This window comes from Myotis lucifugus, unplaced genomic scaffold (assembly GCF_000147115.1).
Source record: "Myotis lucifugus unplaced genomic scaffold, Myoluc2.0 scaffold_47, whole genome shotgun sequence".
Taxonomy (NCBI): domain Eukaryota; kingdom Metazoa; phylum Chordata; class Mammalia; order Chiroptera; family Vespertilionidae; genus Myotis; species Myotis lucifugus.
The window spans coordinates 3,587,067-3,601,357 of NW_005871095.1; the positions used below are offsets into that span (position 1 = coordinate 3,587,067).

Consider the following 14,291-nt stretch of genomic DNA (forward strand, 5'->3'; position numbering starts at 1 on the left):
CAATTGCTTATGACAACCCCAGGCGCTGCCAAGGGAGAGATCCGGGGCGGGCCTCCGCCGGCCGCAGCGGGGGTCAGGCCACTTTACGCAACCTCCCAGGGGGCGGGCCTGACCCGAGCCGGCCGCCCGCACCGGCCCAGACCCCGCCGCCTGGTTCCGGCCCACGTGGCCGGCGCAGGCTCAAAGTCCAATGGTGCCTCGGGGCGTCGGCTGCCACACGGCGGCGGGAGTAACGAACAGGTCAGCCACTCTCCGGCACCGAGCACGCTTCCTCCCCAGCCCTCCGGGGCGGCGCGTGACCATCTCCGCTCCCAATCACGGTTGGAGCTGACCGTGCGCGGTACCGGAATCCCAGCCAGGGACTTCCCACCCTCATCCCGCGAGAACTCGGAAAGGAAAAAATGTTGGGCGGGCGATGGGGAAGTGGCCAATGAGAGAGCGAGAAGGGTATGATGGGCGGCTCTCCGTGCTCCTCCTCTGAGCCCCGCCCGGCAGCGGAGGTCCGGCTCGCCGCCCGCCGGCCCCTCCCCTTTCCGCCCTCCCTCCCCTCCCGGCCCTGCTCTTCTCTTCCCGTCTGAGGTGGCGGCTGGCTTCCCTCCTCTGCAGTGCTGTTCTCCCTCTCCTCCCGACTTCCCTTTCTCCTCGGCCCGAGGCCGGTCTGAGCGCTTGCCCCGCGTCCTCGGGGTGGTCATATAACCCCTGCCCCCCCGGTATCCGGTGCTTTCTCCGTTCTCTGGGCTTCTGTCCGCGCCTGCCCCGACATGAATGAGGAGTACGATGTGATCGTGCTGGGCACCGGCCTGACGGTGAGTGCTGAGTTCTGGGCGGCGGCGGCGGCGCCCTGAAGACGGGGAGGGCGGGCGTGCAGGCCCGGCGCGGGGGAAGGGAACTGGGGCCGGCCCGCACTGCGCCCCTTCTTCCGGGCCGCGGGAATCCCGGCCTGCGCCGCAGGCTTTCCTTGTGGATCCTCTCGCCGTTCTTCCGTGTCTGTTTTTGGAGGGGAGTCGGGGAAGGGCGTTGGGCTGGCTGCGAGAGGCACGTTCCGCCGCGTGTGGATCGGAGCGGGTCGGCTCTCGCTGTGGAAGGAAAGATGCAAAACTCGCGCAAGTTCGTGATTTGCTGAGCAGTCACCGCGAAATGGCAGTGGGTGGGAGACGAGTTTCACTCTGCTACAGAAGAGACCCCAGAAAGCCGGGCTTGGGGGAGTGCCTTCCCACCTCCCTGACGGGTGGACGGCCTCTCCCGAGTGGAGACGGAAAAGGCACCGGGCGGGGCGGGGGAGGGTGGAAGCCGCTCTCAGTTGCATTTCCTACTCGGCCTGCAGCCCCTGCTAGTCCGTCTGCAGCTGCCGAAGCCCGGCACCAGGCTTTGTGACAGGTCCTCGGATAGTTACTGTTTTGTGATTGTCAGAGTTCCGTTCATCCAAATTTTTGGAGAGCCTTAGTTTTCTTATTCCCTCTCCCCCCTCTCTAATGAGGAGCATTATCCATTATTTTTTTAACCACCCTCCAGTCCCACTTACTGAGCGTCTGTAGAATTGGAAATGAGTTTTCTCCAAACTTGTCGATCAAAATGCTTTCTCACTTGACCTTTGCCATCTTTTCCTTTTGTTCCGTCTGTTCCATGCCTCCATTGTCTCTTCTTTATGCTTCCCCCTGAGCAATGATTGGTGGTGGATTTCTAGAGGCCAAGTTCTCTACTACAGTGGGGCCTTGACTTACGAGTTTAATTCCTTCCGAGACCGAGCTCGTTAAGGAGCTCGTTAACCCAAATTACTCTATCAACTCAATGCAAAATATCGGCCAGCTGGTATCTCAAAAAACTCGTTAGTCGGGACACTCGTAAGTCAAGGCCCCACTGTACTTCCGCTTTAGGAAGTTAGAAGGTAAAGCAATAACAAAATAGAGAATGCGAGAGTAATGTGAATGGCACTTGTTCCAAAGGCCATGGTAAATTTATTTTTCTGGGTGTCTGCCTGCTTAGAAACCTTTAATAGTATTCTGCAAATAATGCAGGCAGGTGAGTTGTATCTTGTACTTCTCTCCCTTCCATAAGAAAATGAAGACTATTCATCTTGTAGAAGAAATCCATTTGAAGAGGAAGAGAGGACCATTTTCATTATCAAAAAAGTTTTTTGGTCCTGGCCGGTGTGGCTTGGTTGGAGCGTCCTGCCATACACGAAAAGTTTCGGGTTCGGTCCTCCCTCGGCAGCCAATTGATGTTTCTCTCTCACATGGATATTTCTCCCTCTCTCCCTTTCTCCCTCCAAAATCAATAAACATATCCTTGGGTGAGGACTAAAAAAAAATTTTTTATTTTGAAATTTGAAATTCTGACTTTGGGCTACTTCATCTTAATAAGATGAACACTGATATATAGTATGTTCTATAGAATCTGACCTCAAAGTTCCAAATAATTTAATGTAACCCACCACTTCAAATTTGTTGAAATATGTTATCTCTCAGGATCAAATTAATGTGTGTTTTTTTCAGGTAACACCCCTAATTCACTTTTAGATTTCTCTAGATAAGAAAAAAACCTTTGAACTTTCATTTGACTAATTTTTTAGTAAGAGGTTGTTAGGAACCAGAATGGCATATATCTGGCCTGTCATTTTTCTGTTTATAGTGATTTGTGGTGAGTGCTGAATACTTATTTCTGAATTCTTCATTATGTTTGACCTGTCCAGAAATATACCCGTGACTGGCTAGGAAATGGTACCAAATAGATGAGGCTACTTACCTACAAAGCTGTTTCGTCATTTTGAATGTGAGATACTAGGTTGAAATTCATTTTTGGTGGTGAGTTGGAAGACTGTTACGTAGTTGCCTAAATGAATAGGCCTACCTACTGCAGGTTTTTTAAAGCTTTTTAAAGTGCCTATTTGGGAGTTTAAGCTTAGTAGTTTGTGATGATGGATCTTGCCCATTGGCAGCATATTGTAAGAGCCAATTAGTTCCACTGTTTTTCCACGGTTATGGCTAGTCTTCAGATTTGCTCTTGATAAAGGTCACTTGAACGGGAACAAATGAGTGCAGATTTGTCATCATGCCTGTTTCTACATGCCTAATTCAGAACATTACTTTGTATCAAAGATGCAGTCTTATTGCACAATGACCAAGTTAAGATAAATACACTTTAGATACTCATTTAGATTGTGATGAGTGGTAGATACATACTTAACTATAAATCAGACCAGCTTTCTGTAATTTTATAGCTATGATAATATAATAATCCCTATAAACCTTTCTAGATTGTTTCATGAGATATTCTTTGAGAATTATATAAATTCAGAGCAATCACATTATTATCATCATTGATGGGAGCAGCAGTGATGGGATGATTTTGGTAAGTCTTTTACCCTCATTTTTACTGATACAAGGACTTTGGTTACTTAATGTTAAATTAAGAGACCACCAAAGTTAAAAACCTTCAAATTAAAATTAACTTTGAGTGTTTGGAGTGAACATACCATTTACTTTTTTTAAGTTTTGGTTTACAAATATTTAGTGCCTGAGATTTAAGAACCTAAAAACAGTCTCAGTAATGGGTACCAAATATTACATGATGCCAGCATGTGAAGTATTTTTAGTGCATTTAACTTGATACTTTTAAAATAAAGTGTAAGAAAGTGTTGGAGTTTTTCTGCTTGCCTAGTGTTGTCATTGTTTTGTGTTGGTTGTTAGAAAATAAGGTCGTATTAATTCACAAATACTGATGGTAACTTTAGTAAATAAGGTATAATAGTATTTGGTATGAATTAGAGCAAAATTTTCATCCTCTGTCTAGGATAATTGGAATATTTTGTGTAGTAATTGAATTTTCTAAGGAATTGAGAGGGTTATACCTTTAAAGAACTACAACTTTTAGATAAAAGCCTTCCAAGTGATATCATAACTTCTTTAACAAACTGAGGGACATAATTTACTTGATCACTAAGATTTCACATCATGAGGTTAATTACTGTGTTATGCTAGAACATAGTGAAGCCACCGAGACCTAGTGAGGAACTTGGCCCTTCTTACTCAGTAGTCCGAGACTGCTTGGCTTTGTGAATTCTTCAGTCTACTTTTCATATTCCCCTTTGGTAACTTTGCTGTTAGGATGGAGACTTTTACTTTTCTTTGATTTCAGTGTGTATAGACAGCCTCTGACTACCTAATTTGCTACTTCTGATTGACTCTGGGCTTGGCAGTAAATTCATGAATCTTCTTAAAAGTAGTAAATAAAATAAGGGTAACTAGCTCCACAGTGTACCACCAAAATATTTGTTCTACATAGTAATTCTAGTAAGGAGTTACGAATATAAACTGTACTTTAGTGATATTAATCCAGATTATTCTTTGATACAAAGTAATGTTCTGAATTAGGCATGTAGAAACAGATTGTATTTTAAAACATACAATGCTTTAAAACATTTTTTAAAGCATTGTATATTTTAAAAAATTGTTTTACATCTCAGACATACTTTCCTCCCTTCCTCTGATAAAATTTTATGATTTCCAAGAGGAAATCAATTAAAAAAAACTTTTTTAATTGCATCTTAGATTTGCTTGAAAATCCTTGACATTGTTGTGTTAGACTTCAGTAGACAAAGGACTTTACCCATTGAATTTGTGATCTTGGTCCCATATGTCTTACTTTTGGAAGGTAAAAATATCTTGTAGGTAGTCTCTAATTTTTTAAAAAATATATCTTTATTGATTTCAGAGAGGAAGGGAGAAGGAGAGAGAGAACCATCAGTGATGAGAGAGAATCATTGATTGGCTGCCTCCTGCTCACCCCACACTGGGGATCGAGCCCGCAACCCAGGCATGTGCCCTGATTGGGAATCGAACTGTGACCTCCTGGTTCATAGGTTAATGCTTAACCACTGAGCAACGTTGGCTGAACTAAGTAGTCTCTATTTTTAATCAGCCTTATGCATACTGGCCCAAAAGAATAGAAGTAAAATCAGATATTTTAGCAAATAGAAGTAGTAGTGTGACATTTGTTTTGAAGGATCACTTGGTAAATGTTGGTTCACATACATGATAATCTGCAGTTATAGGCATACCTCAGAGATATTGCCAGTGGAGGGTCTTTTTGCCTTCAGTTTGTAAAAATTTCAACATCTGTGAAGCACAATGAAACAAGGTATGCCTGTACCTCTGTTTCCCTTTCATTCATTGTACCTTATTAAAGACTCTCACTGGAGTAATGGCTTCCCCAAATTCAAAACTACCTGTGACTGTTGTGATTCATTATGGGTAATAAGGTAAACACACCTGTCTGTAAGTAGCTTTTCATGTAGGGGGTTAACTATAAGAGTTAATATGAGAAAGTACTAAGTGCCAGAAGAGAGATATACATGAGGAATTCAGGGTAATACAGAAAACCTTCTCCAAGAGAGGAAGCTGGGCCCTGGCTGGGTAGCTCAGTTGGTTAGAGTATCTTCCCCTTACACCAGGGTTGCGGTTTAGATTCCTAATCAGGGCACATATAAGAATCAACCAATGAGTACAAATTAATAGTTACAAAAAAGTCACAGGGATGTAAAGTAAAGCTGCAGGAACAGAGTCAATAATATTGCAATAACCATGTATGGTGCCATTGGGTACTAGAAATATCAAAGAGAACACTGTGTAAAGCAAGCATGTCAAACTCAAAGGCTAACAACGGGCCAAATAAACAAGGTTTAAGTTTACATGGGCTGTAAAAAAACAAAAGCTTCAATTTTCCTAGAAACGTAGGTTTATTTCGATAGAGACATGCTGAATACAAAGGGCTGAAATAAATGAGTCATCGTTAACATAAAATAATAGAACATTTTAATAAAAATTAATATTTTTTTGACTTCCCAGACACTGAATAACTGCACAAATTAATAAGCGTAATGCAAATAAACCTATTTTTCTTGTTCTCTGAAAGCAAAATATTTCCTGTTGTGCACACCAAGCAAGTCAGTCCAAGACTAATGACCTGGCAGTTGGCTGCTAAAATAGTCACTGCTAGTATTATTGGAGAGAAATGGTGTGCCTGTGCATAAAGGAAATGAATGCAACACAATAATAGTAACCAGTCATAAGTGAACATTGTAGTTCATTATTAATAATTACGTATAACAGTATATTCTAAAAATTAAGTTACACAATTTTTAAAACTATTTTTACATACCATTATGTGCCCTTGACTGGCTGGGCTGCAAAAATACTTGTTGTGGACCACATGCAGCCTGCGGGCTGCGAGTTTGACATGCTTGGTGTAAAGTATATGATTGACTAACCACCAAACTACTCTGAAACCAAAACAAAATGAAATTGAACTATATAATAAAAGGGTAATATGCAAAGCGACCGAACAGCAGAATGACCGGTCGCTATGTTGCGTACTGACCATCAGGGGGCAGATGCTCAACACTGGAGCTGCCCCCTGGTGGTCAGTGTGCTCCCACAGGGGGAGCGCTGCTCAGCCAGAAGCTGGGCTCATGGCTCACAGCTGGCGAGCGCAGCGGCGGTGGCATATATATATATATATATATATATATATATATATACACACACACACACACACACACACACACACACAGACGTATATACACACACACACACACATATATATTTATTGATTGATTTCAGAGAGGCAGGGAGTGGGAGAGAGATAGAAACATCAATGATGAGAGAGAATCATTGATCAGCTTCCTCCTGCACACCTCCTACTGGCGATCAAGCCCACAACCCAGGCATGTGCCCTGACCTGGAATCAAACTACGATGTCCTGGTTGATGCTCAATCCTGAGCCACACCGTCTGGACTTCTCTGGCTTTAATATGCTTTGCTTGTTATTATGTATTCACCAGATAGGTAATGGTAGATTTTAAATTTCAGTTGTTAATTTTGGAAGATAGTAAAATTTTAGGATCACTAATGTGTTTACTATGCCCAGATACAACAAATTTTTATCACTGAATACTTTTTATTAGTGAAATTCATGTTTTAAAGCAAAATTTTAAAGTGTCACATTTGTGCTATTATGTATTTTATTCTTTTGGCAATGTAAAAGCATTCTTTTTCAGAGGAGTTTAGAAAAATTAGTGGGCCTGTGGATTTTTAATTAGCTTTTGTCATATTAGCTCCAGCTGATGCCTTTAAAGGTAGTTAGTATCAGCTCTTCAGACTTAGCTGAATCTTTATATGATTGGACCCTTTGTTAGGCCTCAGCCTTCAGTGCTTGCTAGAGGAACCATGGTTTAGTGAGTGGGTCATGCTTATTTGCAATGAAGTGTGAAAAATTATGTATAGAAGTTCTGCAACACTCAAAGTTGCTTCCTGTGATTTTGCTTCCAAAAGTTGAACCCTGAAGTCTACTTTTGTCAGCTGGAAATGTGACTTGTCTCCCGTTTATATCGTAACCAATTTTTGAGATAGTAAATGTTATTCTACTTTCATATAAATGTTACATCATATATGTTAGTGCTTTAGATATTTTTTGGAGTGAATTACTTTCGATAGTATTAGGATTGGTTTTTCTAGGTAAAATGCATTCAGATGTTTATCAAGACATCATTAAGAAAGTGAGCCCTAGCCGGTATGGCTCAGTGGTTAGAGTGTCAGCCTGCCTACTGAAGGGTCGCAGATTTGATTCCAGTCAAGGGCTCGTGCCTCATGTCTTAGTTGCAGGCTGGATCCCCAGCCATGGTTGGGGCAGGCACATGTAGCAGGTAACCATTCGATGTGTCTCTCTCACATCAGTGTTTCTCCCTACCCTACCCCACCCTTTTTTCCCTCTAAAAATCAGTGGAAAAAATGTCCTTGAGTAAGGATTAACAAACAAACAAAGTAAAAGGCAAGCCACAGAGTAGAAGAAGGTATTTGTAATACATATACCCAATAAAGGACTTTATATATCAAGGATATATAATAAACTTTTATATAGCAACTAGTGGCCCAGTGCACAAAATTCATGCACATTAAAAGGAAATTAATTAGAGGAAATATTTTAATATTGCTATTTGCCCTTTCTCTATAATAGAAGTGTCAGAGATGAAAGGAAATTAGTAAAATGTATATGAAAATCTTCCTCCTGTCAGAGTCTGGGGTGCACCACAGGAAGCAGAGTCAAGTCACTGCCCTCCCACATTAGCCTCGAAATCATGCAAGACCCAGACCTGGCTGGCCCCCCTCCCCCCATTGGGCTAGATCCAGACCCGGCCGGCCCCACCCCCATCAAGCCCCACCAGGTGGGGGGCATGGCCTCATGTCGCCTGGCCCGGCACTGGAGTGGGGGGCGTGGCCTGAGGTCCCCCAGGCCAGGGTAGGAGGCACACCTTGAGGTCCCCGTCAAGCCCCGCTGGAGCGGCGGGGGTGGCCTCAGGTTGCCTGGCCTGGCACTGGAGTGGGGGGTGTGGCCTGTGGTCCCCCAGCCTGGGGGTGCACCTTGAGGTCCCCTGGCCCAGGCCAGGGGGCACAGCCTGAGGTCCCCCCATCAAGCCCCTCCAGGCGGGGAGTGCAGCCTCAGGTCCCGTGGGCCGGGGGCACACCTTGAAGTCCCCTGTCAAGCCCCACCAGGCAAGGGCCGCAGCCTCAGGTCCCCTGCCCAGGCCCAGCACCATGCAGCCTCAGGTCTCTGCTGATTGCTCGTACGGGAACTCGGCCTCCACTGTGGGTGCAGCCCTCTTGTGTTATGGAGTCCCTGTCTCTGCTGTGGATGCAGCCATCTTGATGGTCAATTTACATATTCCCTCTTTATTAGATAAGATAAGAAAAAGACAGCCCATTTTATTTAGTTTTTGATTTTGAGAGTACATTTAATAAGCTGGGACAGTGAAACAAGGAAGGGCTTAGGATAGAAGAAGCAACAGGACAGAGCCTAGGCAGGGCTGCTTTGGCTCTCTAGAAATTTTATAGGGAAGAAATGAGGCTAGGTGGGGATGCTTTGGCTCACTGGAAAGTTAGAGAAAAAGGGCCTTGGAGACAAGTTCAGGGGTTTAGACCAGTACAAGCTTCCACTCCGCCCATTGCTCCCCTAGTTGTAAGTCTCATGGCGACTTAGAGTTTAGGAGATGCGCATCTGAGAGGGAAGAAAGACAAAAGATGTGCGTTTGCTCCTGAGGGGGAGAGTGCCCAGAAAGCCCATTTAAAAAATGGGCAAATAGTCCTGGCCGGTTTGACTCAGTGGTTAGAGCCCTGGCCTGAAAATCAAAGGGTCTCGGTTTCAATTTCTGGTCAAGGGCATGTACCTGGGTTGCAGCTTTGATTCTTGGTCCCAGTTGGGGTGCGTGCATGAGGCAACTAGTCTGTGTGTCTCTCTCACATCCATGTTCTCTGTCTTTCTCTCCTCTTCCTCCCTCCCACTCTTCCTCTAGAGATTAATGGAAAAAATATAATCAGGTGAGGATTAACACAATAATAAATAAAAATGGGCAAATAATTTGAACTTATCAAAAGAGGATACTGTAATTATCAGTAAATTATAAATTTGTTATGGGGTGGGGCCACAACATTAGTAACAAAGAAACAGAATTTCCAGTGGATGAGGCCCAGAAATCAGGATTTTAAAAAGATTCCCAGGTGATTCTAATGTGCAGCCAAGGTTGAGAACCACTGCTCTACAGCTTTGTTATGCAATGTAGTTCATGGATCACCTGCTTCTGCAACACCTAGAACTTACTAGAATTGCAGGTTAGGTTTCACTCACCCAGGATTTTAAAAAAATCAATCTACAGTTTAACATGAGCCCCAGGTGATTCTTATGTTTAATAAAATTCGAGCAGCACTGCCTTAATAGTGCAGTGGTTCTTGAAATTGGTCCTGCATCAGTAGCATTAGTAACTCTTGGGAACTGGCGAGAAATGCAAATTCCCAAGCCCCATCCCCAGACCTACTGACTCAGAAGCTCTGGGAATGGGATTTAGCAGTCTATTTTAACAGCCCTTCAGGGTGGTTTGGGTGTGCAAACTGAAGTTTGAGAATCTGCTTATAATTTACATTTCTAAGTTCACAGGTGATAGCAACTGGAAAGCACACTTCGAGACCCACTGCTTGCAGGGTTAGCCAAACCTGTAAAGGTCTAGATGGAAAATTTTTTAAGTTTTGCAGGCCATACAGTCTCAACTGCAGGCACAATTACAGTGAAAACAGCCATAGACAATATTTAAACAAATGAATGTGGGTGTTTACCAGTAAAATCTAATTCACAAAAAGACCTGCAGGCTGGACTTGGCTCATGTACTCTGTTATGTAGTGATGATTGTAAAAAAATTTTGATGACACACAAAGCATTGATCAGTTGTGTAAACATACTGTTGAATAAAAGGTATATATACAAATACTAGAGGCTCGATGCATGAAATTCGTGCAAGAGTAGGCCTTCCTTTCCCTGGCTGCTGCCACCGGCTTCCCTCTGGCACCCGAGACCTGGGCTTCCCTCCGGCTGCCGGCAGGCACCCAGAACCCGGGCTTCCCTTGCAGCCTGGCTTCGTCTGGAAGGTTGTCCGGTCTAATTAACATATTACGCTTTCATTATTATAGGTATTCTACATGAATCTATTGATTCTGAGTTCAGAAACAGGCAGAACAAATCTTTGCTCTTGGAAGTCATGTGAGTGGCTGGGGGTGGAGGGTGTTATGCCTGGAATAGGGCATGATGGTGGCCTTGTAGGGTGCTTATGTTTTGTTTCTTGATCTAAAGAAGAAATGATTTAACCTCTTGGAGTAAAGTTTGAACCTTAGAGTGATTTAAAACATTTAAAAATACTAAAATGAATAGATACGATATGGAGGAAAATTTGAAATACGTGTGAAAAATTTTTATTTTTTTAATCGTCACCTGAGGATTTTTTGCATTGATTTTTAGAGAAAGTGGAAAGGAGAGAGACAGAGAGAAAAACCGATGTGAGAGAGACACATCAATTGATTGCCTCCTGCATGCCCCTGACTAGGGCCTGGAGCCTGCAAATCAAACCCAGGATCCTTCAGTCTGAGGGCTGATACTCTATTCCAGCGGTTCTCAGCCTGTGGGTCGCGACCCCTTTGGCGGTCGAACGACCCTTTCACAGAGGTCACCTAAGACCATCCTGCATATCGGATATTTACATTACAATTCATAACAGTAGCAACATTACAGTTATGAAGTAGCAACGAAAATAATTTTATGGTTGGGTCACAACATGAGGAACTGTATTTAAAGGGCCAGAAGATTGAGAACCACTGTTCTATTCACTGTGTGAAACCAGCTAGGGCTGTGTGAATTTTTAATATTCAGTTTCAAAGTCAGACCTCTATGTAGGTGGAACAGAGATTGTTCTTTATTATCTAGGGTCATTTGGATAAATTTGAAAAGCACTAAGAATTTTAAAAGGTACATGGAGCCCTGGCTGGTTTGGCTCAATGAATAGAGCGTCCGCCTGCAGACTGAAGGGTCCCAGGTTCGATTCTGGCCAAGGGCACATGCCTGGGTTGCGGGCTCAATGCCTGGGTTGGGAGCGTGCAGGAGGCAGCCAATCAATGATTCTCTCAGATCATTGATGTTTCTATCTCTTCCTCTACATTTCTCTCTAAAATCAGTAAAATATACTTAAAAAAAAGATACATGGAATTTTCTTTGTTCTTTAAAAAAATAACTCTCTGATCACCAAAACCCCTTGGTATAACAGTTGTGAGTGTATATCCCATCTCTGTGTTTCTCCTCATTAATTGTATTCTTTTTTGTTTTTTTCCCCCAACCTTGATTTTGGTATGTCTTAGTATATCCATGCTTTGTTTACCTTTTTCCTGAGAGTGGTCTTTTATACTCCTGTCACTTTTCAATTTATTTATTTATTTATTTTAAAAATATATTTTTTACAGAGAGGAAGGGAGAGGGATAGAGAGTTAGAAACATCGATGAGAGAGAAACATCGATCAGCTGCCTCCTGCACACCTCCTACTTGGGATGTGCCCGCAACCAAGGTACATGCCCTTGACTGGAATTGAACCTGGGACCCTTCAGTCCGCAGGCCGATGCTCCATCCACTGAGCCGAACCGGTTAGGGCTATTTATTTATTTTTAAAAATACATTTTTATTGATTTCAGAGAGGAAGGGAGAGGGAGAGGAGAGGTAGAAACATCAATGATGAGAGAGAATCATTGATTGGCTGCCTCCTGCACGCTCCCTACTGGGGATCAAACCCACAACCTGGGCATGTGCCCTTGACCGGAATCGAACCTGGGACCCTTCAGTTCGCAGGCTGACACACTATGCACTGAGCCAAACTGGCTAGGGCACTTTTCAATTTATTAATGGTTATTCTGGATGCTTCCTTTAGGGCTCTAGTTCTCAGACTCTTCGATCTCAGCATCTGTTGACACTTAAAAATTGAGGACCCTGAAGAGCTTTTGTTTATAAGGGTTTTATCTATTAATATTTATCATATTAGAAAATATCACTGAGAATTTAAAAATATTTATTAATTCACTTAAAGATAACAATGATAAATCCATTAGATGTTGACGTGTATAACATTTTATGTTATAACTATATTTCCAAAAACAAAATAAATTTATGAGAAGAATATCATTGTTGTATATTTTCTGCACATCTCTTTAATGTCTGGCTCAAAAGATTGCTGAATTCTCATCTGCTTTGGTGTTCAGTCTGTTGTGATATATTGTCTTAGCTGAAGTAAATGAAGAAAATCAGGCCTCATACAGATGTGTAGGTGGAAAAGAGAGAAGTGTTTTTGTAGCTTCTCAGATTAGATCATGAATCATACCAAAACACGAGTGGCAGGTTTTTTTGTGTTTTTTTTTTTTTTAACATAAATTGCAACAAAATATCTAAAACCACACCAATGAACATTTAGTATTCTATCATATTAAAATCCATTAATCTATCTTGCACTTTGAATTCCTCTTTTATTCCCCCAGCATAATATTATTTATTTTATTTTTTTTTGAAAAATAGGACCTTTTTAATCGTAATAGCTACTGTTTTTTTTAATTGATTAAGTTATTACATATGTGTCCTTATCCCCACATTCCCCCCCAACCCCCCCACTCATGCCCTCACCCCCCTGTTGTCTGTGTCCATTGGTTAGGCCTATATGCTTGCATATAAGTCCTTTGGTTGATCTCCCCCCCTCCCCCAGCATGATTTTAAGCATTATTCATTGGTTGTTTGGAAAATACTGGTTTACTGAGTAATGCCGATCTTGAATTGTTGACTCATTTCATTATGCAATACCAGAAACTCGTATTTGTTGATGTCATTGCTGATACTGTTTGAAAAGTTCTTTTAAGTATTGGGGATCTGACATATGCCTGGTGGGGGATGTAAGTTTTCCAGAATTCAAATTTTCATTAAAAATTTTGACTTTTGGTTTTTGGCAACAAATACTGTCAGTTATTTTGAGAAAATGTCTACCAAATACCTAAGTCTGAGTAATCATAGTTTGTTGTTCAATGGTTCTTTCAAATAAAAATGATGGTCCATGAAAAGAGTAGCTAGTTCATCATACAAAAGGCTTTCCTTGAGCCAGAGTGGCTTTATGTGTACATTTAATAGAGGTAATTTTTTTTAAAAAATGTATTTTATTGATTTTTTACAGAGAGGAAGAGAGAGGGATAGAGAGTTAGAAACATCGATGAGAGAGAAACATCGATCAGCTGCCTCCTGCACACTCCCAACTGGGGATGTGCCCACAACCAAGGTACATGCCCTTGACCGGAATCGAACCTGGGACCTCTCAGTCTGCAGGCCGACGCTCTATCCACTGAGCCAAACCGGTTAGGGTAACAGAGGTAATTTTTAATGAAGGACATTAAGTGAAATTGGCCTTGCTGTTTTAAACTGTGAGTAACTGATGGTGCAGAATATAATGACTAGCGTAGTTAAGAGCCACTGCCCTAATTCATTTTATCCAATAGTGATCTTATACTATCAGTGCTAATGTCCACAGAGTGAAAAATAGTTTTATTATGAAAATAGTTTTAAAAACATATATTTCTTAGTGATTTCAGAGAGGAAGGGTAAGGGAGTGAGAGAGAAACATCGGTGAAGAGAGAGAATCAGAGATTGGGTACCTTTTGCATGTCCCACACTGGGGAGGGAGCCCACAGCCCAGGCATGTGCCCTGCCTGGGAATTGAACTGTGACCTCCTGGTTCACAGGTTCAACCACTGAGCCATGCCAGCCGGGCATGAAAATATTGATATTTTTTTTAATCTGCAAGTTTTTATTTATTTTAAATCTTTATTGTTGAGAGTATTAAAGATATCCTCCTTTATTTCCCCAGTGCCCCTCTCCACCCAGTTCCCACCCCACCCCAGGCCTT

The 14,291-nt window shown here is 42.5% G+C and overlaps 1 protein-coding gene across 1 annotated transcript in view; it reads left to right on the plus strand.

Moving 5' to 3' along the window:
• The first annotated feature begins 529 nt into the window (after positions 1–529).
• GDI2 (GDP dissociation inhibitor 2) overlaps positions 530–14,291 on the plus strand; it is a 45,216-nt gene continuing 31,454 nt past the window's right edge. Inside the window, exon 1 of the mRNA XM_006088421.3 lies at positions 530–806. Within this exon, the coding sequence (XP_006088483.1) occupies positions 762–806 (45 nt within the window). The 5' untranslated portion in view covers positions 530–761. The remainder of the gene's footprint in view (positions 807–14,291) is intronic.